Source organism: Mustela nivalis (assembly GCF_964662115.1).
Source record: "Mustela nivalis genome assembly, chromosome: 1".
NCBI classification, from domain to species: Eukaryota; Metazoa; Chordata; class Mammalia; order Carnivora; family Mustelidae; genus Mustela; species Mustela nivalis.
This window is the reverse complement of record NC_139020.1, coordinates 199,586,707-199,614,544: the sequence shown is the minus strand read 5'-3', so window position 1 is coordinate 199,614,544 and position 27,838 is coordinate 199,586,707. Positions and strand designations below refer to the sequence as shown.

At 60.2% G+C, this 27,838-nt stretch overlaps 1 protein-coding gene across 3 annotated transcripts; it reads right to left on the bottom strand.

The window, feature by feature from the left end:
• Positions 1 to 1,268: 1,268 nt before the first annotated feature.
• Positions 1,269 to 23,581, bottom strand: ALS2CL (ALS2 C-terminal like). 3 transcript variants are annotated; one of them, XM_082705298.1, is made up of 26 exons: positions 23,512 to 23,581; positions 19,383 to 19,508; positions 18,480 to 18,678; positions 18,092 to 18,157; positions 17,475 to 17,640; positions 16,864 to 16,995; positions 16,106 to 16,225; positions 14,591 to 14,649; positions 14,386 to 14,452; positions 13,728 to 13,924; positions 12,625 to 12,690; positions 12,130 to 12,228; positions 11,867 to 12,028; positions 11,031 to 11,142; positions 9,849 to 9,926; positions 8,859 to 8,989; positions 7,452 to 7,625; positions 7,139 to 7,235; positions 6,761 to 6,918; positions 6,143 to 6,211; positions 5,010 to 5,183; positions 3,718 to 3,760; positions 2,849 to 2,910; positions 2,609 to 2,758; positions 2,288 to 2,384; positions 1,269 to 1,860 (listed from the first exon to the last, which is right to left on the bottom strand). In XM_082705298.1, the coding sequence occupies exons 2-26, from the start codon at positions 19,483 to 19,485 to the stop codon at positions 1,786 to 1,788; spliced, it is 2,856 nt and encodes a 951-aa protein (XP_082561424.1). In that variant the 5' UTR covers positions 19,486 to 19,508; positions 23,512 to 23,581; the 3' UTR covers positions 1,269 to 1,785. The 3 variants fall into 3 exon arrangements, with proteins under 3 accessions (XP_082561424.1, XP_082561422.1, XP_082561423.1); XM_082705296.1 differs by lacking the exon at positions 23,512 to 23,581 and adding an exon at positions 23,250 to 23,333; XM_082705297.1 differs by lacking the exon at positions 23,512 to 23,581 and adding an exon at positions 22,296 to 22,639.
• Positions 23,582 to 27,838: the final 4,257 nt, after the last annotated feature.

The window sequence follows — 27,838 nt, the reverse complement described above, 5'->3', positions numbered from 1 at the left end:
CCACTCCCTCCAGCCTTCTCCAAGGCTGCAGTGGGCAAGGGATTTGTCTGGGCCGTGCCCTGGCTTCTAGCACCCTCGGGGGTGATCTGAGTAAGAGGCCTGGTCAGGAGTTGGGGCCCTCTAGTTGTCCCCCAGCTCCCACTCTGGAGTAGCCATGGACTTGGCTTTGCTGGTTTTCTCTTCTCTCTGCCATGGGCGCCTTTCTGGGAGGAGAGCCAGCCCTCCTCAACTGTTCCATGGTCCAGACAGTACCCCACAGGGGTTTCCGGCAAAACCAGAGCCCAAGACTTCATTCACACTGCCATGCTCAGTGGAACCAGCCGGAGAAAGCTTCAGCCCTGCCCCAAGGCCCTACGTCATCTGAGGATCCGTGGGTGACCTCCTCCCATGACCAGCTGTCCCCCACCCCTGAGCCTCCAGGAAGGGACTCGGCCTTGGGTTCATGGCTGACTGGGCTTTCTCAGAGCCTCCCTCAGCCCCTCCATCACAGGCCTTGAGGTCAGTGCTCTGGTTACAGAAAGCACAGCCAAGAATGGTGACCTGATCACTCACAACCCAGGGCACGGTGGCAAGGTGGCCATGGTGGCCACCTTGGGGCCCAGCCTGCCTTCTGGGGCCACATTCCTGCATAAATCTACCCTCTCCCCACACTTTGCCCCTGGACCCCTTCAGATCACAGTCACCCTGCCTACCACTGCACATCTCCTGTTAGCACAGGGGGAGCCTGTCTAGGTCACCCAGTCCAAGCCCCTCGCTGTGGGGATGAGGAACGAGGCTGGGCAGGGATGAAGCCACCCCCAAGCCCTTGCTCCTGTGTCTCTTAGTCCCACACAAGAACCAGCAGGGGAGCAAAGTCCTCTGCTCCCAAAGGCACCTGAACTCCCCCTGGGCTCCCCCCACCCCCACAGGGTCCCAAACCTGGACAGGGCACAGATGGCCCCACACCCCTGCTGTCCTCCGGCGTGCAGGCCCGTGGGCCACAGGTGTGCAGTTTGCTGGCACATGGGGCCCGCAGGAGGCGAAGCGAACAAGGCGAGTGCCCTCACCCAGCCCCGCGGCTTGCTCCGGCGTTCCCATGTACCCCACAGAGGCACGGCCGCAGCGGACACCCTGAGCCCCTGCTCGATTACATACCACCAAGGGGAAGGGCCTGGCCAGAGGCCACCCAGCAGGCCAGGGGGCGCGGGACTCTGTTCCGCCTTGCCTCCTGAGAGGCCAGCTCTGCCCTGGGACAGAGTCAGGAAAGAGGCAGGTCCCCAGGAGGCCGCTCGTGGACAAGAATTCTAATACACAGAGCGGTCACTAGCCACCTGGAGCCTCGGACCGAGAGTGGAGAAACAGGGAACAACACCGACAGTGATGGGAGGAAATCAGCCCAGCAGACTAATGGCAAACTTCCAGAAGGACTCCAGAATCCAGCAAGATGTGCAGAAGGTCCGTCACAGACCGTCTGGGCCACTGGGACACAGATAACAACACTGAGGCTGGGGAGGCTTGGTTGGCAAAAAACCTGTGAGTCGAGGCAGGTCAAGGAGGTCATCCTTGAGACTGACCTAGCGGCAGGGCGAGGGGGAGGGGAAGCCCCCGGCTCCAGTGTCATTGCCATCAGTGCTCAGGGGTGGTAGCAGCCGTATCTCCTCGGGAGACACTAATAGCTCGTCTCCTCTGAGAGCCGCCTCCAGTCTGCCGTCTGCTCTGCGGGGGATGAGGCCCTGGCCTTGCTTGCTCCGCAGGGATGTCCGCGGCGGCCCCTCTCCGCTCTGCAGTGGGCCCGGGCCGGCCCAGCTACCAGAGCTCCTTGGAGTCCCAGCGGCCAGGAAAGCGGTGCATGTCTTCCTTCTGGATGTGCTCGTAACAGGACTGTTGGGAAAGAGGCCAGGCTGATGGGGAGCTGGCCTGCCTGCCCCTGGCCCCATGCAAAAACGGCCCAATACTGGGATGTACCCATCTCCCCGGCCTGGACCACCCCGACTCCAATTCAGCCTCTGCCATGGTCTGCAAGGAAGGGGGCCTCCCCTCTCCTGTTATGCTCAGGGAGGCAGCCTGGAACAGCCTGGAACATGCCGGAGGTCCCAGGGACCCAAGGGCTGGGATGAAGTAGGAGCCCTTCCCCAGCCCCTTTAACAAGGGCAGGACCAGGGACCCTGTGGGGCCCTCCCCACAGAAGCACATACGAGCAGTGAATCTGGGGTCATCCCCACAACACTGTCCAGGGCAGGGAAGGCGTCTGCCCCACGCCCCACGGGCCAGAGTATTTTAGCCTCTGTCCAAGAGCTCGGTCCCTCACCTCCAGGGCTGTGAGCAAGAAGTCATACAAGCCTCCTGTGTGGATGGGGTCCATCATGTCACGAATCAGGTGGATCTCGGCTCCCAGGTGCTGGATTCTGGAGAATACCCAGCCCCACAGTGAGAGGGAGAAAGGCGTCCATCAGCGACAGGCCCCAAGCAGCCGGGGACGGAGCGCTGGCCCGGATGGCTGGCTACCTGGGCTGCGGTCCCCGTTCTGCTCCTGGCCCCCACGGGACCCTAGGTGGGGTTTCTCTGCAGGATGGGACGGGGTCCTCCCGTAGCCCACCCCTCAGCGCCCCTCCCCCCGGCTGGGGCTCACCGGGCACGTGACACCACATAGATTAGTAGGGGTAACAGGTCGTCCATGGGCAGCTTGTGCTCCTGGCCCAGCACACGCGACACGGTGGCCTCAATCTCCCCATATGTCTTCTCCAGCACCTCCAGCTTCTCCCGGGGATCCACCGTAGTGCTGTGGCAGGGGCCCTCATGTTCAGCCCCAACCAGGGGCCCCCACACTCCTGTCCCCACTCCCCCTCCCCTGCCCAGGGCGTGAACTCACATGATCTTCTGCAGACATTCAGTGGCTGACAGGAAGCACTTGTCCCTGACCAGGGAAAGTCTCTACAGTGGTGAGGGGCAGGGGGAACAGACAATGAGGTCAGGGTCCCCCCAGGCCTGTCACCCCCTCCCTCCCAGAGTCAGAGCTCTCACCACCCACAGTTCCCATCACTGGCTCCAGGACAGCCCCGCCCCGAGGGTTGAGTGGCCTAGGGCAAGTCACAACGCCACTGTGAGCCTCAGTTTACTCAACTGTAAAGTGGGATAATGGTCTCCAGGGGTTGGGAAGGAAGATAATGATCCCAATGGCCACTGGGAGCCACTGGGGGTGGGTCCCTAAGTCAGCGGATCTCAACCCAAGGACTTGTTGAAACACAGAGTTCAGGTCCGCTCTGAGTTTGACTCAGTACGTCTGGGTCAGGGGTGGGAGTGGTCCAAGAATCTGCTGTTCTAACAGCTTCCCAGCTGCTGCTGACCAAGCACGCACACCTGGAGGGCCACAACCTGGTGTGTAGTGGCCCACCGCCCCCTCCCAACACTCTCATGAGGGAGCACCAACCCCGCAGCAGGGAGTACTCTCACCCGTGGGGGAACTGAGGCTCAGAGACAAGTACTCTGCCCACAGCAGTACAGCCAGGAAGAGGGGCAGAGCCTGGATCTTCACCCGCCTATGGGGGGTGCCAGCGGCCGCCCCCTCACCCACCCAGGAGATCAGAACAACCCAGAAAGGTGGGTGTCCCCCACACCTGTTGGCCAGCACTGCCTGGGCCCCTCTGCAGCAGGAAGGCGGAGGGTGAGCAGACTCTGCGGGCCCTGCTCAACGCTCAGGCCTCCCCCATCCTGGGGTAGGTAACGGACCCACCTTCTCACCTGATTGGTTGTCAGCGTGAGGTCCTTGAGGGGCCACAGGTGCCTGAAATGAAACAAGAGTGACAAAGAGCCTTTACGAGGAGGAGGGGGCAGGGTCTGAGGTCAGGGGGCACATTCCCTGTACACCGTGTCCCCCAGCAGGGCTGAGCACAGGACAGGGGTCCACGATGGCCTCTCCGAGTGCTTGCATGGAGGTCAGGGCAAGGGGAGAATGGGAGAGATTCCTGGGGAAGACACCACCCCAAAACTTAACAGAGGGGTGAAGAGGGGTGAGGGGCAGTGCTGCAGGCCAAGGGACCCTGTGAGCAAAGTCCCAGGGCTTGGACCGGAGAATGACAGTGGAAGAGACTGTTCTGGAGGCTTTGTGAGCCGAGACAGGCTGGTGAATGGGGAGGGACGTGGGTACCATAGGACACAGCACAGGGCAGTAACTTGGGGAGACAATGGAGCGGAGAGGCCAGCGTGGAGGAAGCAGCAGAGAGGAGGCAGGAGGAGGTGGGGAGGAAGGGACACTAGGGAAGCTGCTGGCACCCAGCCCTCTGGGCTGGTGGCTATTCGGTTGCAGGAGACATTCGCGATGGAAGGGGAAACGGGGTTTCAGGTGGGTGGGAAACATCACAGCTGTGTGACAAGGGACCACCGGGTGTGGGGGGAGAGAGAGCACCCATGCCCTCTGTCAGGCAGGTGGTCACCCGTAGCATCAGGAGATCAGAAGGGGTACTGAGGAGAAAGGATGTTTTAGCAACTGAGGGTAAAAGGGCCTTGCTCCCAGAACAGTCCTCAGTTTCCCCTTCAGGAGCTCCCCTCCCCGACTCTCAGTCCAGTTGTTGGGAACAGGACACCTCACTCCAGCCCCCATAGTAGATAGGGAAGTAGATTGGCCTATGTGGGCCACAGACAGCATTTAGGGGCAGTCTCACACACCGAGACAAGCCAGTGAGGGACTTCAGGGGCCCTGCTGGAGCTGTTAGGAAGGGGACACAGGCTCCCTGAGGCACAGTTGGGGACAGAGCTGGTGGAGTATAAATCTTGAGTGGCTGGTACCATGTCTGGCACCATAAATGGGAGCCGGAGATACATCAAGAGAAAAAGAGAAGTTGCTTTCCTTCACTAGGTAGTTCAGCAGCTAGATCCAGCCACACCTGAAGCTAGCAACACTAGCATAAAGCTAGAAGTTCATGGGTATGTGAGCCAATGAACACCACCCCCTTTTCTGCTAAAGACCATTGAACTCTGTGTGTACCCTCTGTGCACATGGGCCCCAGCAAACATGGCAAGGAGGGAAGGCTTACTTCTGTACATCTAGGAACTCGAGCAGCTTTGTGTCAGGGAAGAGGCTCAGGTTGGCAATGCCCTGGCTGTAGAGACTGTCCTCCGACTCGTGGAGAAGCAGGTAGAGAGTGAAGAGCTCCGAGTAGAAGCTGGGCAGCATAAGCGGCAGCACGAGGCCATGCACCTGCAGGTCCCTGAATGACAGCAGCAGAACAGGTTGGGGCCGGCAGGGTGGGCCCCGGGGGGAGGGATCCCTACTTGGCCTGCCCCTCAAAAAGCCCACAGAGCTCCTTGTCCCACAGCAAACAGCGTCCCTGTCTTCTCCATTCCCTAGAAAATGCTTCCGAAGTCCGTTCTCAGTGATTCACTCCCTCGGTTGAAATCCATGGCCCCAGATCCTCTCGCTGGATGCCAAGAACCGCTATGGCGGCTGGGGCAGGGTTTGATCCCCATGTGATCGAAAGCAAAACCCAGGCCCCGGCTAGACAAGAGACTTGCAGCAAAGCACTCCGCAGCCATGTCATGCTGGTCCAGGGCTGCCTCTTCGTTTTCTGGGCTTCCTAGCACTCCATGCGGGATGTTCTACCTAACCCAATCTCCCATGTCTCCGGCAATGCAGCCACAGGCCTCCCTGACTGGGATCTCTGGGCCTGAAATCGGAAGGCAAACTATAAGGTCTGGTCTTGGAGGACAGGAGACAGATTTAATGATGCACTTCACTCCCACTCTGTGTGGCCTCGGGCTTGGCAACCTGCCAGGCCTCAGCTTCCCTATCTGCATGTAGGGGGGAGAGGGCACCTGGGGTGGTGGGCACCATAGAGAGGAGGCTGGGACAGGTACTTTACAACAAAGATGCACCTGATACCTCGTGGTGGGGGCCCTGCCCACATGACCCAATGACGAAGTCATGGGGCATTCCAATCCTCAGATGCTGAACGAACATCGGTCAGTAGCATGAACCCACAACACTTCCCTGGAAGCACCCCCTCAGATGCTGAACGAACATCGGTCAGTAGCATGAACCCACAACACTTCCCCGGAAGCACCCCCAATGCCCAAGGGAGGCTCCAGAAGCGAACGTGGGCAGCCTCCCTGGTCCTGAGCCTGGCTACCCCCAGGGCGGGGACCCCGCACACCCCACAGGAGCGGTCACCTTGCCTCCGGATCCTCGTCCTCCTCTGGAGCCTGGCCCTTACGTCGTAAGGCCACCTGCAGCAGACCCCTGCAAACGGATGACATGGACTGCAGAGCTGCCACTTCCCACAGAGCTCGAGTCACCAAAGCCCAGGGTGGCAAGCTCCGCCCCCCAGAGCCATGGGGCATGAGGGGCCCAGCCTCCCAGATCTCTGTAGTTAGGAAGCTGGGAGCACAGGACATCAGCCCCAGAATGCTGGAATTGCAGCATCTGGGGCCCCCATTTGTAATAACAGAGGGGTCTCGGCTCAGCCCAGACTGGAGATGGGGTGTGAGTCCAGAGGGAAGCTCAGCCCACGGAGGCTGAGAGCTCCCCTGGGATCAGGGGTCAGCCCAGCGCCTGGTCTAGGCTTGGACTCTGGCTACAGGCAGTCCTTGCTATAATCTCCTACCTTCTAACCCCTTTGCTCACCAGTAGAACATTGACCAACACACTCTCTGGTTCTTTCTCGATCCAGAAGCACCATTCCTGCCCACGGAGGCTAGGCTGAGCACCCGACCTCAGGGAACAGCGGAGCTGTACCTGCCTGTGCTCACAGACCGGGCTGCGGTCATCCCCAGGGACCATACAGCTCACCTGTAGGCTGCCCAGAGCTCCCTCGCATGCTGCTTCACCTCCTCCTGGGCCAGCGTCTGCAGGTGCTTGTTGGCCCCGATGCCCGCATACGTGGCCTGGAAGGTCAGCATCAGCATCCGCAGCAGCTTGCCCAAGGGGTGCAGCGAGCTGCTCAGAGCCTGGCAGGTGCAAAGGCAATAGAGAGGTGTTCGCCGCCAGGAGCTGGAGCAAAGCACGTCCCAGCAAGGCTCCCAAGGCTGCTCCCATTTCCTAGATGGGAGCACTGAGACCCTCAAAGGAGAAGGGGTTCGCGGGCCTGGGCCATCCAGACAGTATAAGGGGCAGTGAGATGACCTCCCTCCCCTCAGACCCCCTCCCCAACTCCCCCAGAGCCCTCACCTTCCCGAGGCACTCCCGCAGGGCCCTGGGCTCCCGGTGCAGCAAGAGCTCGTCCAGGACGTCCTCCATTCTGCCTGCACAGGCCTCGGGCTGGGTCCTGGGGCACCGGGCACACATGTCTCTCACCTACCTGTGGGCCACGGCCTGCCCCCTCCAGGAGACCTTCCTTCCAGCCTACCCGGAGCCCCATGGATGCTCGCCCTGGTTCTCTGGATGCCGTGGGTGCCCCCATGTGCACGCATATGCACACACACACACACATACAAGCAGGTACTCCCCATGCACACACACACGCACGCGCAAATGCACCCACCTGTCACAGCACAGGTACTCCTGGGATTTGCGCAGCTCCCTCGAGTTCTGTACATGGAAGCCCAGCAGGGCCTCCTGCTCGTCCCCAGGGCAGCCGGCACTAATGAAGTCCCGGAAGGGGCCATAGACCCCCTGCCAGCGGCTCTCCACGGGGAAGGCACCCACACCTAGCTGCCTGCAACAGAGGCAGTGGGGGGGGGTAGGAATGGGGCTGTAGCGGGCAGGACCCCGTCCAGGCCCTTGGAAAGGTGGGGACATCCCGCCTGGGCCCGAGCCGGGGCCCAGGAATGGTAGGTGGACTGGGGGGTGCTGACCTCCAAGCCTCCAGGAGAAGAAAGGAGAGGCAGAGAAAGGGAGAGAGAATCTACTCCACAGTGGAGAAGAAAGGGACATACAGAGCCATGGAAAGGAGACAGAGAGATCTGGAGATCTGGAGGCCAAGTCCAGACAGCAGGTTCTTGGCCTAAGAGAGAACACGGCCCGAAGTTCCGGATCCTCCTGCGAGAGAGCCCACGCTCCCTGTCACCACACCTGGTTCCTTCCTGAGCTTGATCCTGTCTTGACCAGCAGGCCTGGGGGTCTGGCCATGTGTGTGCCCAATAGAGCCCCACCTTCCCATGTCAGGTTCACGGATTTTCCTACATCTGCACCCCACCCAGGCTTGGCCATGCTTTTGAGGTTTGCCGTCTACTCCCAGCTCCTGCTGTCAGGGAGAAGCATGTTAAGGACAGTGGGTCTAGTAATCAACCCTACTCCTTCCCCACACCTGCAATGCTGCCTGGGACCATCAGAAATACCATCCGTACCTCAACAGACACGGTCCAAGTCACCATCTGAACTAGTTTTCCAAGGAAGAACTCTGTCCCCGTGGGGAAAAAGTCAATCCCCTTCTCAAAGACCCCATGATAGCGACAGTAAGACCACTTAGCAAGTTGCCTTCTTTACCTTGGCTGCCAGGGAACTCAGAGCCAGGCTCACACTCAGTCATCACTATCACAGGACTTACTTGTCCCGTCCCTTCCTTTAAGTTCAACTCATACTTTTATTTCCATTTTATTCTTGCTTATGTGTGCTGTGTTTACAAATGGCGATGTACCCTTCCCAGGGGAAAAAAAAAAAAAAAAAAGCAGGGTCTAAGCAGTCTCTGCATAATATTTTTCTCTGGTTTTGTGGTGTGTGAAGTTATGCCGTAGCCCTTGATCCCACGAGTCTCTGACTCGAGGGCTGTGTGACCTGAGTCCGCTGAACTCTCCAAAGAGCTAAGAGGGAGTACAGAAAAGCTCCTCTGGTAAGGCCCAAGTCCCGGGGCTGGAGACATAGACACAGACACATGCACATGCACGGTGCACACACACACACACACACACACTCCAGAATGCACAGGCCGGGGGCCGGGTCAGGCTCTCACCTCTTTCGGGTGCTGCTTGGATCTGGCGGGAAGGCAGCCGTGTCCAGCACTCCCTGGGTATGCAGTCCTTTCCCTGCCCCACTGCCAAAAGAGCCCTCCAGGGTGAAGCCGTTAGGGAAGGTGACCTTGCCCTGCAAACCAGGGAAAGGAGGCAGGGACACCTGTCTGTCCGTCCAGCTGCCCTTCCCTCCAATCATGACAAGCCTCGTGCCTGTCCATCCTGGGTCACAGAGGCTAGGGACTGACAGGTCGCCTTCCCACCATCCGTTCCACTGGCCCCACCCTGGGGGTTCCTAATCATCCACACCTGCAGGAGCCCCCGATCAGGAGTTGTGCCAATGGCCCAGGAGCTCACCTCAAAGGTGGGAGACTGAGAGGGAGTGGGGGAGGGACTCTCAGGTCAGGAGAACCACTACTATGGGACATGGGGAGGGGCGGGACACGGGGTAAGTCCAGAAGTAGGAAGAGGCCTGGGGAAGGCATGAGCTGTATTGGCCCTGGGAAGGGTCCTGCTGCCTGGGCTGTCCCATTCCAAGCACTCCTGGCCTCCCCACTTTGATGCCACAGTGCCCCCCAGTCATTAGGAGACTGAAACAGCCCCCACATTTCCAAAGGCCCAAGGAGGGCCCAACTGTCTTCTGCTGGGTCAGCTCGGTCAGGGCGATGTGGAAGGACAGTTACTCCAGGGGCCCCTGCCCAAGGCACCGATGCCTGTGGAAGGGGTGGATTCCGACCCAGGGGCCTCTCGGGAGACAGAGCCCAGCTACCGGCACCTTGTACACCTGTCCCCTCTTGCCTCCCATCAGGATCGAATCACAGCTCCACAGCAGGAGGGCGTCATGGTGCCCACCGGATGCCATGGAGATGAGAGAGGCCCTCCCCTACCTTCCCCACCCACTGCCTACACCCTCAGCCCTGGGTCCGAGTGGGGAGATTACAGGGTCCACCCAAGACCTTGGTGGGGGTGGAATGGGTCTCAGTGGTTCTCACCTTCCCCACAAGGGTCAGGTCCCTGGTGAAGGTGCCTTCATATAAGGAGTCATCTTCAGAGAGGAGGATCCCGGGGCCCTAGGGACAGAAGCAGGAGTAGGAGCAAGGGAAGGGCCAGGAGACTGGGAGTGGGGAGGGACGGCAGGAAGACAGGAAGTAGGCATCAACCCCGGGGGCAGAACAGTCCTGAGCCCTGTCACACCCCCAGCACTGTACTGAGGTGGGTGCTAGCCCTTGGCCCTCTGAGTGCTGAGCACCAGCCCCACAGACCTCATTCCTGAGTTCCTCTGAATGACTGCCTGGGACTTGGCTCCAGCTCTCTCTTGGGGGCCCTTCCTTCCCCACTGATGGCTCAGGAAGTGCTGGGCTTCTCCTCAGCCAACCCCACTCCCCTGGCACTGACCCTCAGGGACAGTGGAGCTGAATAGGCTCCCTTGTTGCACTGGCTGCCAGGAAGCTCAGGGCCCAGTGGGGTATAAATTGTGTCCTACTTGAATCTTTAATATGTCTATTCTTATAGTTTCTTCCTCCTTCAATCCTTTCCAGAACAAAGTGGAGCCCAAGCCAAAGCACAATCCAGAACAACAATAAAAATCCCCAGGCCAGAGCCTTCCTATGTGCTGAAGCACATGGCCAGGTGTGGGTGAGGCAGGAGGCGGCTGCAGGTATGCCAGGGCTCAGGAGAACTAGGAGCGAGGCTCAGCCCTGCCACTCGATAGAATGTGACACCAGGTAGGTTCTCTGACCTCTCTGAGCCTCATATGTGTCATTCATTCGCTGGGGACAGTGAAACGATCCACAGGGTTACTGGTTGTACCGGGAGCTGAGCCCAGAGCCTCCAGGCAGGGGTGTCTACGTGTCCGTTGCAGAGGCGGCTGGTATCACCGTCCCCGTGCACTTCATCCTTGCTAATTTCCCTGAGTGTTTACAGGAAGTAGCAAACCTGAGTTGCTGATGGGGAAACTGAGGCTGGGAGGGCCAAGGCCAGCGTCCGGGGCTGGCAGAACTGCATTCCTGCTGAGGCTCTGGCTTCCTCCAGCACCTAGAAACCCAGCTTCCTGCCCCACCCACCCCTGCCCAGCCTCTGCTCAACATTGGGGCCCTGAGAGCAGGGGGGCTCCAGAATGCAGCACCAGTGCAGGGAGAGAGTAGCTCAGGGCATACATGGGTCACCCCACTCACCACCATCTTGTCCGCTTGGAAGGTCCCCTGGTAGCAGACACCAGCCTGTGTGACCATGACCCCCGGGCCATGGCGCTGGTCAGCCTGCCACATGCCGATATAGCGTTCCCCCCTGGAGAGGAGCCAGAGTGGGGTAAGAATCGTTCCCGGGCACTTCTGTGTGCTCTGCCAGTGTGGTTGGGATTGGGATGGGGGTGGAGAGCAGGTAAGGAGCAATGACATCGCCTGAACCCACTCAACTCACACATGGGGTGAGAGAGGTCAAGACCTCCAAGAGGAAAAGAGGGTGGAGGAGGAGGGAGCCTGCCTGGGGGAGGGTATCCTGGCAGGCTTCTTGGAAGCGGTGGCAGGAAGGGCAGATGGAAAGCAAAGTCACGGAGGCAGGAGCCTACAACTGAAACAATGTACGAGGGGGCATCTGGTGGTCTAGAAGGCTGGCAGGGTGCAACGGCGGCATGGCAGGGGTGAAGTCAGAGAAACAGGCAAGCCTTGAATGCCAGGCTGAGGGCCTTGGGCTTTGTCTCACAGCCCAGAGAGGCAGGAAGGGCTGTGGTCCCTACATGGACTAGACCAGGGCTCAGAAACTCTTCCCGGACAGTGCAAGGAGGGGCCAGACCGGGGACGCTCCTTGGTCAGCGAGCTCAGGGCCCCCTCATTCTGAGATTCAGCATCAACCAAGGTTGTGGACAGGAAGTGAGGGGTTTCGGGGGGGGCTCTGGGGGGACAAATGGACCTGACCCTCTGACGACAGTGCTGCACCCTGAGGCACCCGGGTCTGTGTGGGGGTCTAGCTCTAACCCTGCCCTCCCCCCGCAGGGCGGCAGCGGAGTGCTCACCTGTCGCTGTCCTCTTCGATGCCATACCCGCTCCGCTGGCCCTTCTCCCAGTGGCCCGTGTACCTGCAGGGCTGTGGGGCCTGCGGGGCGCTCTCAAGGACCCCAAATCCGTGCCGCAGGCCTGCCCAGAAGTAGCCTTTGTACACCTCGTCGGTGCCGTACCTGCGGAGGGTCACCAAAGCTGGCCCGGCCTCCCCGAGCTCAGCCCGGGGCATGCGGCTGCCCCTCGCACCTGCCCTGCCACCCGGCCGAGGGACACTTACTCACAGATGCCGTAGCCGCACATGCTGCCTTCCCGCCAGTGGCACTTGTAACAGTCAAACTTGTCCTCAGAGGCCTGAGGCACCAGGCGGATGCCGAAGCTGCCAGTGTGGGTGCGTGGGGAGCACCATCAGCCCCTGGCTGTCCCCTTGACCCAGGACACCCCACGGCACCCCTCCACGCTGCCCCGGAGTGTCCCTGCCTCCGAGGGGCCTTCTCACACGACGGGGAGAATCTCCTAGGTGCTCAGGAATCTTTACTTCCCAAGGGCTACTCTCGGGACACCCCTGTCCCTACCCCTCACGCATCCCCGGAGCACCTTCCCGCCCCAACCACGCCCTCCATGCCCCCCGCCCCGGGCTTTCCCTTCTGTGCCCTAAGGGGAGCTGGACCAAATGGCCTTAAGTTCCTGCCTGAGGTCTGGGAATCGAGGATGGGGCCAGGCTGGGGACGGTAGCGAGGACGAAAGCCACCTGTCTGCCCACCCCCCGCCTTACCCATGCTCCAGGCCTTGGCAAAAGCTCCCCACGTGATTCCGGCCATCTGGCCACCTCAGGGTGCCCCTGCAAGACAGTTGAGGGCCACGCATATCAGTCCTGCCAGGCCCACCCTTCAACAAACACAGGCCCCCTGGCTGACCTCCATCGCGGGCTCCCTCAGAGGTTCCCCCTGGAGCGGACTCTCTGCCCCCACCCAGCCTTCTTCTCTGACCCTTCTTGACTCCTGACACAACGGCCCACACAACGGCCCCAGCAGCCGCCAGCACACTCACCACACCCCACAGGAAGGGCTCTGGAAACATCCAGGTTCCCTTTTCCCCCTTGATCAACAGGAAGGTCCAAGCTAAACTTTAAGCTTAAGTCGAACACTCGTCAGTGGTTTCTAGCACCCTCCTCTCCTCTTCTGATATGGCCTCGTGTTTTCTGGGTTTTGTTTGTTTGCTTTGTTTGTTTGTTGTGTTTTGTTCATTTGTCTCCTCGAGACCCTTCTGGAAGTAGGCAAGGTCTCAGAGACTAACATGCTTGTGAGCATCACCTGAGCAAGTCCCTTCTGCTTTCTGGGCCTCGGCTTTCCCAGCTGTGGCCTGGGGGTCGGGGAGCGGGAGCGCATGTGCTCCCAAAGCCCTCCTGCTCGTGGGGTCACACAGACCTGTGGCTGAAGCTGAACTCACCCTACAACCTGCCCTAAGGCCTTGGGCAAGTCATACCAGTCTCTGGCCTCAGTTCCTGCACCTACAGAATGGGCAGTTAACGCTCCCCCGACGTGTTCTCATAAAGACTGGTGAAGACAGGAGGTCTGCCAACCATTTCCATCACCAGCTAGTGTCACGGGGACATGAAAATGATCCCTCCGCCCTCCTGAGAACAGCAACTGCAGACCTACAGTCTGTCCCACGTGCCCGGAGCTCATCACCAGCATCAACACTCCACGTGGCACAGACCTACTATGGGCCAGGTCCTGTCCAACGGCGTGTTAAGACAGAATAGGGGACAAACAGAGTTGACTGACGCATGTAGGAAGGAAGAGCCTTTGGTGGTGGCCGGAGGTGATTGGGTCCTGTCCGCCCCTCTAACTCCGAGGAGGAGCCCCGGTCGCTCACCTGCCATGGGGCCTGCCCCGACACCACTCGCCCTCGTAGGTGGCCTGACAGAGCCGGCCCTCAGCACGGAAGGTGTATGCCACGCAGCGGCAGGCGGGGGGCTCGGAGGGCTCCAGGCCTGTCCCCAGCACAGGGAAGTCCTTCTTCCCACGTAGGGCCTGGCACACAGCCTGAGTCACTTTCCACTGCCAGACCATCTGGTGGGGACAGGGGAGACACAGGAGAGGTCCCTGCTGTGCCAGCGGCCCCTCTAGGAAGCCTTGCAGGGTAACTCCAGATAGTACCGCCTCCACCACCCCCGACCCATTCAGGCACTTGGAGGAACTCCCACCGCCCCATGCTGCACCAGAGGGCCCCGCATCCAGACCTGAGCTCCTCTTGTGCTGTTTCAGGGTCTGCCCAGAGGGGCCACACAGAACCACCAGGACCCGCACAGGCCCCAATCCCGGCTTCATGGGGGAAAATGCCCTGGGCTCTGTGGCATTTTGATGCCTGACCCCAGGCTGACCACCGCCGCCCTCTGACCATGACCCCAGAGGCCTGGCCACTCGCAGGGAGCCTCCAGGGTGCCCATACCCGTGCCCTCCCCCGCCCCTCCTGGTATCTCCCCTCACTCCTCTCCCCCCACTGCCTCGATTCACAGCCCACCCACACTCACCAGGTCCTGAGCGTTCTTAGAGCAAAAGGAGAGCTTGTCCTCGGGTGTGAGGAGTTGAAAGGTGCACCTAGACAGATGGAGGTGACGAGTAGGCCCCCGCTCTGTCCGGGAGGGTGTTCCGGGAGGCCCCAGCCCTGGGGTGCGGGCAGTTTCATGAGGGTGAAGGGACAGAAGGCCCGGGGTGTCATTGGAGGGGGCTGCTCACCCGTCCTGCCCAGGATCCACCCACACCAGCTTCAGATCAAAGGTGTGGACACTGTGACCCTGGAAGAAGATGGGGCACCGGGTCACCCAGGGCCCAGCTCAGACGCTCCCCTACTGATCTGGCCCAGGCTTGCTCCAGGCACTGACCTGCGGCCACACCACTGAGTGCCCCTGGCTGCTCAGTCCAGCGTGCCCAGCAGTGAGACTGGTCCCCACATCCAGGGCAGCTCCTCCGTCTCCCTTCCCATCTGAGGGCTGGAGGGACCTTGGGAGCAGCCTCCCCCACCCCCCACACATCCTGCTCCATCATGTCCACAGCTCGGATACCATCGGCCCCTGCTAGAAACCTCTCAGGCTCCTACCGTCTGGGGGATGGGGACCTCGCTGCTGAGCCAGACCCCTGAGACCACACAGACCACTCCTGGCTCCCAGGTCTCCACTCCTCGCCCCCTCCATACCAAGACGCCATGGCCCTGCCACACTCACACCATCTCAAGCCTCCCCTAGTCCCCCTCAATCTGACCCTTGGCTCATGCTGCTTCCTCTACCTGGAAAGCAGTCCCTGCTCTGAGAGCTGATGAACATCCCTTCCTCTAAAAAAGATTTCATGCATGCAGGGACCTCCTGCCTGGCCTAAGCAGGCTGATCACTGCCTCACTGCCCTAGGAGGTAAAGGGGGTTCAGGCCCAAGACCAAAGGGCAGGAGGAGGGGGCCAGACACAGGCAGGGACAAGGGCGGGCCCGGCACAGGACATGCAAAGGTCCAGAGGTAGGAAAGGGCACAGAGCATGTAAGTGACATGCCATCAGTGTATCTGGAGCACAGACAGCGAAGTCGGGAGTGGAGGGGAGTCCAAAGTGAATCAGAACCCCAGAACCAGATTTCAGGAGACACGGGTCTGGGCAGGTAGCCAACCTGCCAGGCCTCAGCCTTCCTATGTGCAGGGGAGTCCCAGACTGACATTCAGAGGGGACAAAGAAGACAGTGCTCTGGCTAACACAAGGGCAGTCTGAGTTCAGGGGGAGCTAGGCACAGTCAAGGTTACGGGCCAGGGAGCAATCCCAAACCCCCGGCCTGTGATATCCAGAATCCTAGGCACTGTTCCCACGTGGCACTCTTCTCTAGAAGCCTCTTGTGTGCCTTGAGGTTTTATCCAGCCCTCCCAGCCACCAAGAGCCACCCAGGAAGAGAACTAAGAGTTGTCCGGCATCCGCAGAAGGACAAACTCACTCCCAAGCACTTTGCAGAGGAGGAAACCGAGGGAATATTTAGCAGGGATGCCAGTCGGCAAGGGCTGAGGCTGGGACACACCTGGAGCAGCCTTGCCCCTCCTGCAGGAATGACTCTACCCTCCGCCCCCACCCCGGCCTGCCAGCCTCTCGGCTCCCCATCCTTCCCCCCGCCCAAGCCCGGGGAGCCTGAGTTCTCCCTTGCTGCCAGCTATCTCCATCCCGCTTCTCGGCCAGACCCCAGACCCCTGCTGCGGCCCCAGGACCTCTGGTCAGCTCCCCCAAACCTGCAGCAAGACGAGGGCATCGTTGAAGAGCAGCACACGCTCTGCCCGCAGCGGGGTGACCGTCACGGCTACGTCCTGGCTGTCCTGCAGCAGTCGGCGCGAAGGGGTGCAGAGTACATCCTGGGGAGCAGAGCAGGGGGGTAGGGACTCAGGCACCCCCCATTCCCGGTGGCTGTACCCACTCCTCCACCTGCCTCTACCAGGCGCACCAGCCCCCCACAGTCTGAGCATCTCCTGGAGGCCCCCAGCTCCGTGGCGGACACCAGGGCTCCAAGGTCTGGAGGGGCAGCACAGCCTGTCTTGAAGCTTCGCTTTGACGCCCACCGCCCCTCGATCCACTGCCCCCGCCAAGCCCCCAACAACACTCACTGCGGCTCTGCAGTCCCTGCCTCTCGCTGGCAAGTCATGTCCCCTCTCCTGCTCACCTAACTGTCTACCCTGTGCCCTAGGCCTGTCACACCCTCCCAGGGCACAGGGGGGCTTTCCACCCCAGCGGGGGCACTACCTGCTGCAGCGGGCAGTGACGTCACCATAGGATCATTTGGTGGCATTAATTCTGACTCCCCTTCCTCAGAGCCAGCTCACCAGGTGCCTGACCCCTGACCAGGGAGGTGCTCCACAAGCGCCTGAGGACTGCTGGATGGACAGACGTCCCAGCCACCTGGTTCGGCCCCCGCCCCCACTCCCAGATGGGGAAATGGAGGCACAGTGAGTCCAGCAGGCCCCTTCCCTGACCACGCATGGGGCCCTAAACTCACTCTCAGCCGGCTGCTCAGGGAGTGCCAGAGAGCCTGCGTGGCCAGGGCCTGGTCCAGCGCCTGCCTCATGAAGGACTGCAGGTTCCCAAAGAGGGTGGCCGCGTGCACCACCAGCTCCCGAGCAGGGTGAGGCTGCGGGGACACAGAGCGGCCGGTGAGTCGGGGAGACGGGAGGCTCGTCAGAGCCTCCCCCACCCTGTGATGCTTGCCCAAGCCCCGGCTTGGCCCCAGCTGCTCGGAAGGTCTGGATCGAAGCCGAAGTGTGTCCCTTTCTGCCTGTCAGCCCTTCCTTCAGGGCGAGGCCAGAGCGAAGGGGCTCCAGAGCACCGCTGGGCCTGGGCCAGAGGTCCTCACATCCAGTAACACGGCTTTCCATCTGCTCCTGGGTCTCTGCCAGCCCCCCGAGGGCACAGCATAGACCTCAGGCCCCGTCAACACCCCCCGCCAGGCCCAGGACACTGCATGATCCCCAACATGTGGCTGGGTCTTATTCAAACCGAGTAAGGTGAGTCCCCAGAGCCAGGGCCCTACTTCCCTCCTCCTTTGGCTCCCCTACAAGCAACAGGCCTGGTGAGCGTTCCATGCCCCCCCCCCACACCCCTGCAACCTACCTCCGTGACACTGTCCCCGAGGCTCAGCAGAAGGAGCACATACTGCTGCACGTGATGGGCCAGCGGCTGGCGGAGGGCCTGGGTCAGTGCGGTGCCCACCTTGGCCTCGGAGCTCACGCCCGACAGGAGCTGCCCCAGGGCCTTGCGCTGGCCCCGCCAGAACTCCCTGGGTGGATGGACGGCCACACACACCACCTTCACTCCCCTCCTCCCTTCCTGAACCCACGGCCATCCCCATCCCCCAGCTGAGCCCCCAGATCCCAGGGGCAATCCCAGACCCCAGAAGGCTCTCCCGTCAGGTTAATACAGCCGCCCTATTGCAGAGTCAATGGCAGTTTCTCCGTGTGAAGGGACTGTTGAGTCCAAGCACCCTCCCTGAACAGGACGGCCCCTCTTTCCCCTTTCCAGGGGAAAGTCTGGCTACTGGATGTCTGGACTGTGCTTACAGCCCCCAGAGACTTCTCTCCCTCTCTTCCGGTGTGGAGCGGTGTGGAACAGTCAGAACCAGGATGAATCACGGGCTCTGACACCCGCTGCTCTGGGGATGGGACTTCCCTGACCTTCTGTCCTGGACACCCCCATCCACGCAGAGGGACCCTGCAGCATCCCGGGCTCACCTCCTCTTCTTTGCTGCCTTCTGAAAGGCCTGTACCGCCACGCAGCTAGCGTAGGACTCGATGTACCTGCCAGCAGCACAGGAGACAGCCTGCAGGCCCAGTCCACAGCTTCGCACCCTAATCCCTGCCTTGCCAGGATCCCCGGATCCCACCCACTGATTGGCTGCAGCCCTGCGCCTGACCAGATAATTCCACCTAGTCTTTCTTCCCTGGGAGGCCCCAAAGCTCAGGTCTGGGGTCTCTGAGCCGGTGCCCGGGGGCAGGGGTGAAGCCCAAGGCCCTGAGGCCGACCCCAGCAGAGCCTGACCCCAGACTGAACCCAGACCTTGGCCTAAGCCTGACCTAAGCCAGGTGAGCCCTCATGCCCCAGCCTTCCTCGCTGCCTTACTCCACGTGGACCTGCAGGACACGGTCAGCATCACGCAGCAACAGCAGGGACTCCAGACCCACAGCATCGTGGTGGCCCAGCCGCTCCCGCAGCGAGTGCAGGCTCTCCTCCGTCACCTCCCAGAGCCGCTGGGAGCTCTGGTGCAGCTGCTGCACGAGCCGCAGGCACTCCCTGACCTGGGGGTCGGAGGGCTCTGGGGCTGGAGGAAGGGGGGGCAGCACAAATGCAATGTGAGGGGGGCGGCACCCTGTAGCCCAGGAGCTGCAGCTGGGGTCCTTAGGACAGGAGAGGAAGCCGGTGTGGCACCCTGAGCTTAGCAGGGACGGGTAGGCTAGAGTGCGGGGCAGTGCCCTTGAGGAATCGGGGGCGGGGGGACCAATCCACCCCCTCACGAAACAGGGTCAGCACTCATGACCTAGGGGTACCAAGTACACTAAATCTCCCAAGACTCTGGGCTTTCTCAGGTCTGGGATATGGGGTCCGTAAGATCCCGTGGTCCTCTGGTACCCACAGAAGCACGGACAGAGCCCCCAGGTGGAAGGCACCTGACCAAGGTCACTTCACAGGTGAGCCCCCAAGTGGGTCATGGCCCAGGTGAGAGCGGGATGAGAATCCAAGCAGAGAATGAGGCCCATGCCCTGGAAGAGGTGGGATTTTGACTCTATGTATAGCTGGGTCTAGGCTAGGGGTTCACAGTCTGGCCCCGGGGGATGCCTCGGAGAAGGGAATAGCCAGCGACCAGAGGCAGAGCCCCCGTCCTGTCAGAGGATGCCGATACCAAGTGTTCTCACTCCCGTTTGAGGCTGAGAAAGCTGTGCCTCGGAAGGTCTCACAGGGTAGGGCTCAGATCCCCAGGATGGTCCCAGTGTCCCCCACCCTCGCCACTGCAGAGCCAAGACTCACTGGTTTCGAGCAGGGGCTGGAGGACAAGGCTGTTGATGCGGGCGAGGGTAGCTGAGAAGACCTCCTCCAGCCGCCGCAGGGCCTCCTCCTCCCGGCTGCACATGGCCAGGGCACTGCCCTCAGGGCCTGTGAAAGGGACACAAGCAAGAGTGAGGGCCCCAGCGAGAGCACGGTCAGTGCCATGCCTTCCGTCCGTGTGCCCAGGACCATCCATGACAGCTGTGAGCAATCGGCCCAGGCGGCCTCAAAGAGGAATTTCTGGACAGGCCACTGACCCCTGCCCTGTTCTGCTCTGCCCCCGGGCCCAGCTGAGGGACCTGACCAAGCAGGTGCTCCTCAAGCCCAGTTCTGGCCTCGTCATTCCCCTGCTCAAACATCCACCATGGCTCCCAAGGGCTCACAGTAATACCTAGTGGCACTCTGACCTCACTCCCCCTCCACCGAGTCTCTTGAAACGAGGACACACTGTCAGAAGAACCCAGCCTTTTTCTCAAGATCATGACTGAGGACCCCCTGTCACCCAAAGGGCTGCGTAAGCAAGGAAAGGTCTAGGGGAGTAGGGAGGTGCTCTCCTGCCGGAGCCATCACAGATGGGCAAGAAATAAAGAGGCAGAGAGATGGACAAAGCATGCAGGTGGGACACCATGAGAGCAAAGGATCATGGGCCTGAGGGCCCAGGCTCCGAGGGTAAGAGTGGCCTAAGTGGTCATCAGAGGAGCCATGGAGGACCTCAGGGCAAGGAAGCGGTAGGACCCAGAGTTAGACTTGCAGAGATGGGCATGATGACAGTGCCGAGCAGTGGGGGGGGGGGGGGGTGAGGTCAGTGTGGGTAACAGCTAGACCCCCCTGCCCCTCAACCCGGCTGACCCTGCTGGGCCTGGAAGAAAGGGAGGGGGGCTGCAGGGGTGGGCAGGTGGGCTTGATCCTATGGACTTCTTACCCCAGAGTGAGGGGCCCACCATGCAGGCAGGGGATCCCCTGGGAATGCGGCTTTCTGATGAGAGGCAGGGGGAGCAGGGGGCCTGGGCTCCAAGACACCCACCCACGCACCCCCAGCCAGGCTACAGCCTCCCAGAGACACAGCCCTCTCCCAGCAGCACTGGATGCCCTCACCAAGCAAAGTTCATCTGCCCAAATGACCTGACCAGACGTCTCAGGGGTGAGAGCTGGAGGGTTTCTTAGCCCCAGACCCTCACACTGCCTCTCCCTGGCTCTGACACTCTGAAGCTCCACAGTTAGCTAAGTGGGGTGGGGTGGGAGATACAATGGAAGCTTCTGGAATGAGCAGGCAACACAGACAGCCCAAAAAGGGCAGAGAGGAAGGGGTCTCATTCCTCCCAACCCGAGCCCTGCGGCACCAGAGGGCATTCAGGCCCCTGGCAAAACTCTGGGGAAGGGGGGGGCGGGCGCCTCAGAGCTCTGGCCAAGGGCCCAGGCCACGGCATTCCTGCCCCACCTTTCCTGCTGCTGCTGCTTCAGGAGGGCGAGGCCTCGGGAGGGACAGGCAGGAAGGGGAAGCAGCTAGACACCCAGCTGTGGCCTGCTTTCTCCCTGGGCCCCTCTGGGCCCCTGTGGAGGGGCCAGGGTACAGCAAGTGGGGGCCGCCTGACCCTCCCCCATTATCTCCAGAAACAGATGGAATGGAAAGACCCTTTGGGGGCTGACTTTTCCATCTCCAGTGGGCAGCCAGTCAGTCGGGGTCTGAACTGAGAGGTGAGGACATGGGCTAAAGGTAGAGGAAGAGGGTGCAGCCAGCATCCTCCGAAGCCAGCAGATAGGAACCGGATGAGGGCGAGTGTGGACCTGCTGTCAACAGCCGGAGGCTGGGAGGTCCTGAGTAGCAAGCAGCCCCACACTCACACTGATCTGGGACTCACCACAGCCACGCCAGACCCAGGACATGGAGCTTTCTATCCCTCTCCACCTCAGACTACCCCCCCCCGCCCCCCTGCAGGGCTGGCAGCTACCCCTCCCTACTTATCTGCCTGCACCCTTGGCCCACATCTCAGCAGCCCCCAAGGGACTCCCTGCTGACCCCACTGCTCAGTGCTGGTCATGGTCCAGCTTATCCAGAGCCCTGCTCCTCTCTAGGCCTCAGTCACCTCCTCTGTGAAATGGGGGTCTGATTAGATCAGAGCTTTCAAATTATGTAAGTCCTCCCTAGAAGGGACAAACAGGTGCGGGGAGCTGCTCTGGGTGTGGAGACCTGGTCCTCTGCTTCCCTCCCGGCTCAAAGCTGCCTGGACCCCTCAGGATGAGTCTTACAGACCCAGACTGGCAGACACGACTCTAGGACCCTTCCAGATCTGTGGCCCCAAAGGGATGTCACCCCGAGGGAACTGAGGCACATCGCCCAGAGGACAGGCCAGAAGTTAAGCATGACTGGTGAGGTAGTGGGTGGGGGGAAAGGTTGTAGATGAGGTTGGGGGTCTGGCCTGGTGTTGACCATGGGACCCTACTCCTTGGCTAGGGAGCTTGGAATTCATCCTGGAGGCAACCAAGGGTATGAGAGCAGGGAGCAGGCCAGGTATCAGGTATGAGTGTGTTTGGGGGTAGAGGGGAGGTGTAAGCCCTAACATGAGAGGGACCCAGCAGGAGTAATCCCTGATCAAATCCCATCATACCCCCAACCCACCCGGCTGTGGTCAAGGGCATGGCCTCCTTACCCTCGTCCTCTACCCAGGTTTAAGGTCCCTTAGTGGCAGGCTGCACAGGAGGTACATATGGAGAAACTGAGGCCTAGAAAGGAACTGGAGGACCAAGACACTATCTGAAGAGCACGTGCAAGGCTCAGTCTGACCCAGGCCTCTGGCTCCCTGTCCCACCAGGCTCACCTGAGCTAGGCAGTTCAGAAAGGCTAGGCAACTTGCCTCAGGGCACACAGCAAATTCCCAGTAGGGCCCTGCCTCCTACCTCCTCAGGCAGCCTTGGTGCTCTCTGTGGGGCGGGTGAGGACTGAACTGGCTAGTCTCGGCGTGCCCAGGTGAGTCAGCTGCCCGTCCCGGTGTCGATCTAACCAGTAGCCAGACCTGCTCTCTCCCCTGCATTCCCGGCCTCTGTCCAAGCCAGGTTGCTCTCAGGCAGGGTCACTGGGACATCCCCTACCCTCTCCAAGGCCTCTTAGGCCCCTGGGCCACACCCTGTCATGGCACCCACTCTGGTATTTCCTGGTCAGGATAGGCAAGGAAGTTTTGCTTGGTGACTTTTTTCTGGGCTGCCCAGGCTCCCTAAAACAACCAGCAAGCACAGCAGTAGAGCAGAAAGGGGCTGCCCCAGGGAGGCAGCACTCAACTGCCACAGCTGACCCCTCAGTCACCACTTGGGCCTCCCCCCCACCCCCGCACCCCTTTTCTGGCCCTCCATGGCTCCCAATTTCTCCTCCTAGACAGCCCACCACCCCCACCCCATTCCCAGGCTCTCACAGCTCTCCTGCCCCTCCCCCTCCGGGCACACGCAGTCCCCAGAGTTTCCCAAACATGGGATCCTGTTCCAGCCACCAGGCATTTGCCCATGCCGGTCTCACTGCAGGCGTCACCTCCTCCTGGCAGTCCCCCAGGTTGGTTGGGTGAGGTCCAGGGGGCGGCCCTCGCACCCCACACGGGGGTGCGGGGGCTGTCCCTGCGCTGCCCCTAAACCCGAGCCGGGTGACCACGGGGCGGGGAGGACGAGGCTTAAGTCCGCTGGCACGGAGGGGGCCTTGGGACAACCTCAGACAGCCCTGGCGTGAGTGCCGCCTGGGACCGAGGAGTCGTGGAGTGACGGCGACGCGCTGGCCAAGGGGGCGCTAGGCGAAGGTCCCACCTGGAGTGAGGGAACGCGGAGCCCAGGAGCCAGGCCACAGACGCGCGACCTCCGCCCCGCCCTTACCTGTGCGGTGCCGGTACCCCGAGCGGGGAGCGTCGCCGCGGTCGCTCGCAGCCCGCCGCCCGCACGCCGCCCACCGCCCCCCTCCCGTTCCGGCGCCCGCCCCGCCCCCGCCACGCCCCCGGCGCCCGCCACGCCCCTCGCCCCGCCCCACCTCCGGGAGTTGCCAGTGGAAGTTGGAGCTGGCGCCGACCGGCCCGCCTGGCTGGAGGTGGGACGCGGCGTCGGTCCGCCCCCGCCAGAGGTTTACTCTTGCGGCCTTTACCTGGAGTTCTCCGGGGTCCGAAGTTTCCTGGGACCGGATGGGAGTGAGAGAAGGGGTACTGACTCCTCCGCCCCCCTGAAACACACACATACACCCACTCACTCACTTACTCAGGCCCGGGCCAGCCTGTTTTCGCGGGGGAAGTTCTCCCAGCGTAGCAAGCAGTGGCAGGGAAGCAGCGTGGCTTGCCTGGTCCTCCTGCCAGAGCCTTCTCGGTGCACTTGCCCCTGTTCTGACGGTCTGGGGCCTGGGTGCAGCCCCTTACCCCCTCTACCAATACCGAATCACAAGAATCACAAGAAACTTGAAGCCGAGGGTGGGGGAAACCGAGGCTGCCCTGCAGCCCCTTGGGCCAGGTGTGTACGGCCAGCCTCCACTCCTTTCTGTGTGACCTTAGGGAAGTCCCCCTGCCCGAACTGCTGGGTCTCTACATGGTCCAGTAGAGCGAGAAATCAGCGCTTGTCTGCTCCAGAGCCTGTGACCTTGGAAATGGTGGTGGAAGCCTAATCCCAAGGGGAACAGGGCGGGGGGGGGGGGGCAGGTTCAGCCTGTAACAAAGGAGCCCACTGTCTTGCTGTCTGGGCCCCCTCCAGGGGCCATGCCAGTCCCCCCAACCCCCATCAATTCCCGTGGGACTCAGCTTCCAGGGGATGACTGGAGTCATTGCCCCTTTCATGGCTGACAACACTGAGACCAACAGGACCGGTTGGGGGCAGTGGAAGAGCAGAAAGGGTAGCCCACCAACCTCCTACTCAAGTCTGAGGGGTGGGGGGTCATGCCTCATCCTACCAAGCTGAAGAGAGATCCCCAGTGAAGGGAGCTCATGATGGTTCAAGGGGTTCCTTCCCAAAAGAGCAGGGTCCTGGTGGGTCTGCAGGTCCCCTAGCACATGGGGGTGGTCAGGCAAGGGGTTTCTGGGGCTTGGGAGGAAGGGTCAAGGGCTGGAGAGTAGCCATAGCCACATGCAGAGAGCGAACGGCTGTCCAAGAGTGCGTGTTCTCACTGTGCGTGACCAGCAAGGCAGGCAGGACAGAGTCCCGAGCAGGAGGAAGCTGATTTTGTGTTTGGCTTTTCTGGGCCAGCACTTCCCCTCTTTGGGTCTCAGTGTCCTCATCTGTACCTGTAGCTGAGGGAGGAGCTGGGCTGGAGCAGGAAGGGACAGGCCCCCTCCGCTTCCTCCCCGCAGCCCAGACTTCCTGTTCAGCCACATCTAGGGGGATTGGAAGGCTGGGGCTGGTCTTCCCTTCACCACCGCCCACCCCCAGCCTGGGTGACCTCACCAGCATTGCAAAGCGTGGTATTATTATCTGCCAAATGGGGCAAAACCCGCCAAGCCTCTCTGTCTCTGTCTCTCTCTCGGATGGGGCCAAGTCATCTGTAATGCCCCCAGTAGTGTATGAAGGACGACCTCCCCGGGTCTGCCTGCCCTTGGTCCCCTGCAACATGGCCAAGGGCCCATGCCCAGTCCCACCACTAGGCACAGTGCCACAGTGCGGCACACACCTGTGCACACTACTCCCATGTCCCCCTGTGCACATGTGTGATTCCACAGTCATAGGGATGTGTGGTGTGCACACTTAAGTGTACCACACAGACCCATCTACTACTGAACTCACTGGCAGGACTCCCACGTAGCACATTTCAGGAGGCAGACCTGTGGGTGGGTCTATGTGGACCATGTGTCCATCCCCATGGACACAGACTTACACACTGCATCACGCAATACACTCACACTCGGACCCGCAGAGAAGCGAGTGCAGAGTGTGCCTGCACTTCTGTGTACATGCGTGCCCTGGGACACAAGTTCTCACCAGGTCCAAGCCCAGCCCCAGAGTTATTCTGGGCCAGGCCTGGGGCCAACAAGGTCAGAGATGGCCAGCACCCAGCAGGCCCCAGCCACTGTGTCACAGGCCTAGCTGGCCCTGTTCCCCACCCCCACCTGACCTCACCCCCACCACCCCCAGCCCAGGCTAAGTCCAAGATATCTCGGATCCCAGCCTGGCTCTGTGGCTGGGAAGATACCCAGTCCCAAGCCTCTGCTTCACCAGAGCTGAGCCTCGAGCCGTGGCATTTCTGGCCCCAAGAAGGAGCTGTCACAGTTCCCCCTGGCCCCCATCAATTGACTCTGCCCATGGCTTCCAACCCAGAGGCCCAGGAAACAGGATTGGGTCCCCACCGGAAATCCACAGGAGCTAAAAAAAAAAGCACACAAAGGACAAACAGGATTCTGCGGGCCAACCTTCATGCAACCATGCATGGAGTGGGGACACTTGTCTTCCAGGGGAGCCTGGCTGGGGAGCCTGAGGGTCTAGACTTCTGCCAACCCAGACTTGATGGGCCCTGTTGGCGGTAGGATGCAGGGGGATCCTGGGCAGGACTAGAAATAGTACTGGGCAGGGGCAGAGCCTTGGTCAGGGGCCACAGACTGAGTCTGAGTCCTCCGTTCCTGTGTGACCTGACGGAGGGCAGAACCCCTCTCCGGCCTTCAATTCCTCATAAGTACATGGAAGGAAGAAGAGCCTTCCAAGATAGAAAAGCCTTTTTAGCTTTTCGGGTGTTTCTTTCACCGTGGTGTTTCACATTTTGGAGAACTGGGGAAAGTGCAAATATTTGACAGGCATTGAATGAGGTGCTGCTGGGTTTTTTCTTTTTCTGTAAAGATTTTGTTTATTTGGGGCGCGTGGGTAGCTCAGTGGGTTGAGTCTCTGCCTTTGGCTCGGGTCATGATCTCGGGATCCTGGGATCGAGTCCCGCATCAGGATCTCTGCTCGGCGGGGAGCCTGCTTCCTCCTCTCTCTCTCTGTCTGCCTCTCTGCCTACTTGTGGTCTCTCTCTGTCAAATAAATAAATAAAATCTTTAAAAAAAAAAAAAGATTTTGTTTATTTAACAGAGACAATGAGAGAGGAAACACAAGCAGGGGAGGAGGGAGAGGGAGAAGCAGACTCCCCACTGAGCAGGGACCCCAACGCGGGGCTCGATCCCAGGACCCTGAGATCATGACCTGAGCTGAAGGCAGACGCTTAACGACTGAGTCACCTAGGACCCCCAATGCTGCTGGGTTTTACTACCGTGTGATATCACACTGCCTTTCCCCACAATAACCACAACAGAACAACTAGCATGGCCCAAAGGCTTGCGACGTGCAGGGGCCATGATACTGCTATTATACCCATTTTACAGATGAGGGATTGAAGCTCAGAGCGTTTAGTTGCCCACTGAGGTCTCACAGCCATCAAGATGACCATGTCCCTGGAGTCTTAGTTTTAAGCTTTACTAACTTTAGATGTTATAAAGTATAAAGCTACAAGCCTATAAGAAACATAATTTAAAAGTTTCCTTAAATTTTTAAGGAAAATTTACTTTAGTTTTGTGAACTTTAGTTTTGTGAACTTTGGATAATAACTTCAGTGTTTTCAGTCAACTTTTGCCATCTCTACAGGGCAAAAAGAGGAAATTTGAATAAACTTCTGAACTGTGTTTCTTGTAAATTTGCAGCTTCATACTTCTCAGATTATAAAAGCTTAAAACTGTCCTGTTTTAGGACTCCCTGTTTTTTTAAAGTCAGTTTGACTTCAAAGCCTGTGTGACAGTATTTGACAGTGCCTTTGGGGGACATGCGGGTCTAGGATTGTCGGGCTGGGTAAAAGCTCTGGGTTAAAGAAAAAAAAAAAAAAAAGCCTGCAAAGAAATGGAACCCATGTGGAACAATGGCCATCTCAGGGGACAGTAAGGACACACATGATTGTATTCCCTTTCAGATTTCTTCACTGAGCTTGCCCTACTTGGATGGAAGGACTGAACTTTGGATGGAAAGGACTGAACTTTGCGGGAAATACCTTTCCTGGGCTGAGCCATCCTACGCTCAGCACTCCTGTAATCCTTAGTTCAATGTCATGGTCCCAACAGCCCCTTGATGACAGTCTTATCCTTTCCATTCCGCAGATGAGGAATTCAAAGCAGACAGGAGTAATGGCTTCCCCAATGCCACTGTCAGGCCCACTAACCTCAGCCCAGTCCAGCCAAGGCCTCTCTGACCCTATGTCCCAAGGCTGACCTCCCTGGCTGGTCCGTGTGTCTTTCCCTAACCTGGCCTATGACAGATGGCGTGAGGAAGTGGGAACTTGAGCAAGTGACTTGAGCCTTAGTAGAATTCCTGTTTGCCTGGCTTGGGCGTGCATGGGGAGGATGGGGTGGCCCAGTCCACCCAGCCCTCAGCCTTGGCCACCCCACTGGCAAGGATCCCTCGAGCCAGCTGTCCTTTGCCAGTGGCTCTTCTGTTTCTGCCTGCCTTGTGATCTCCCAGACCTACCCCCTGTGGGTGTCCAC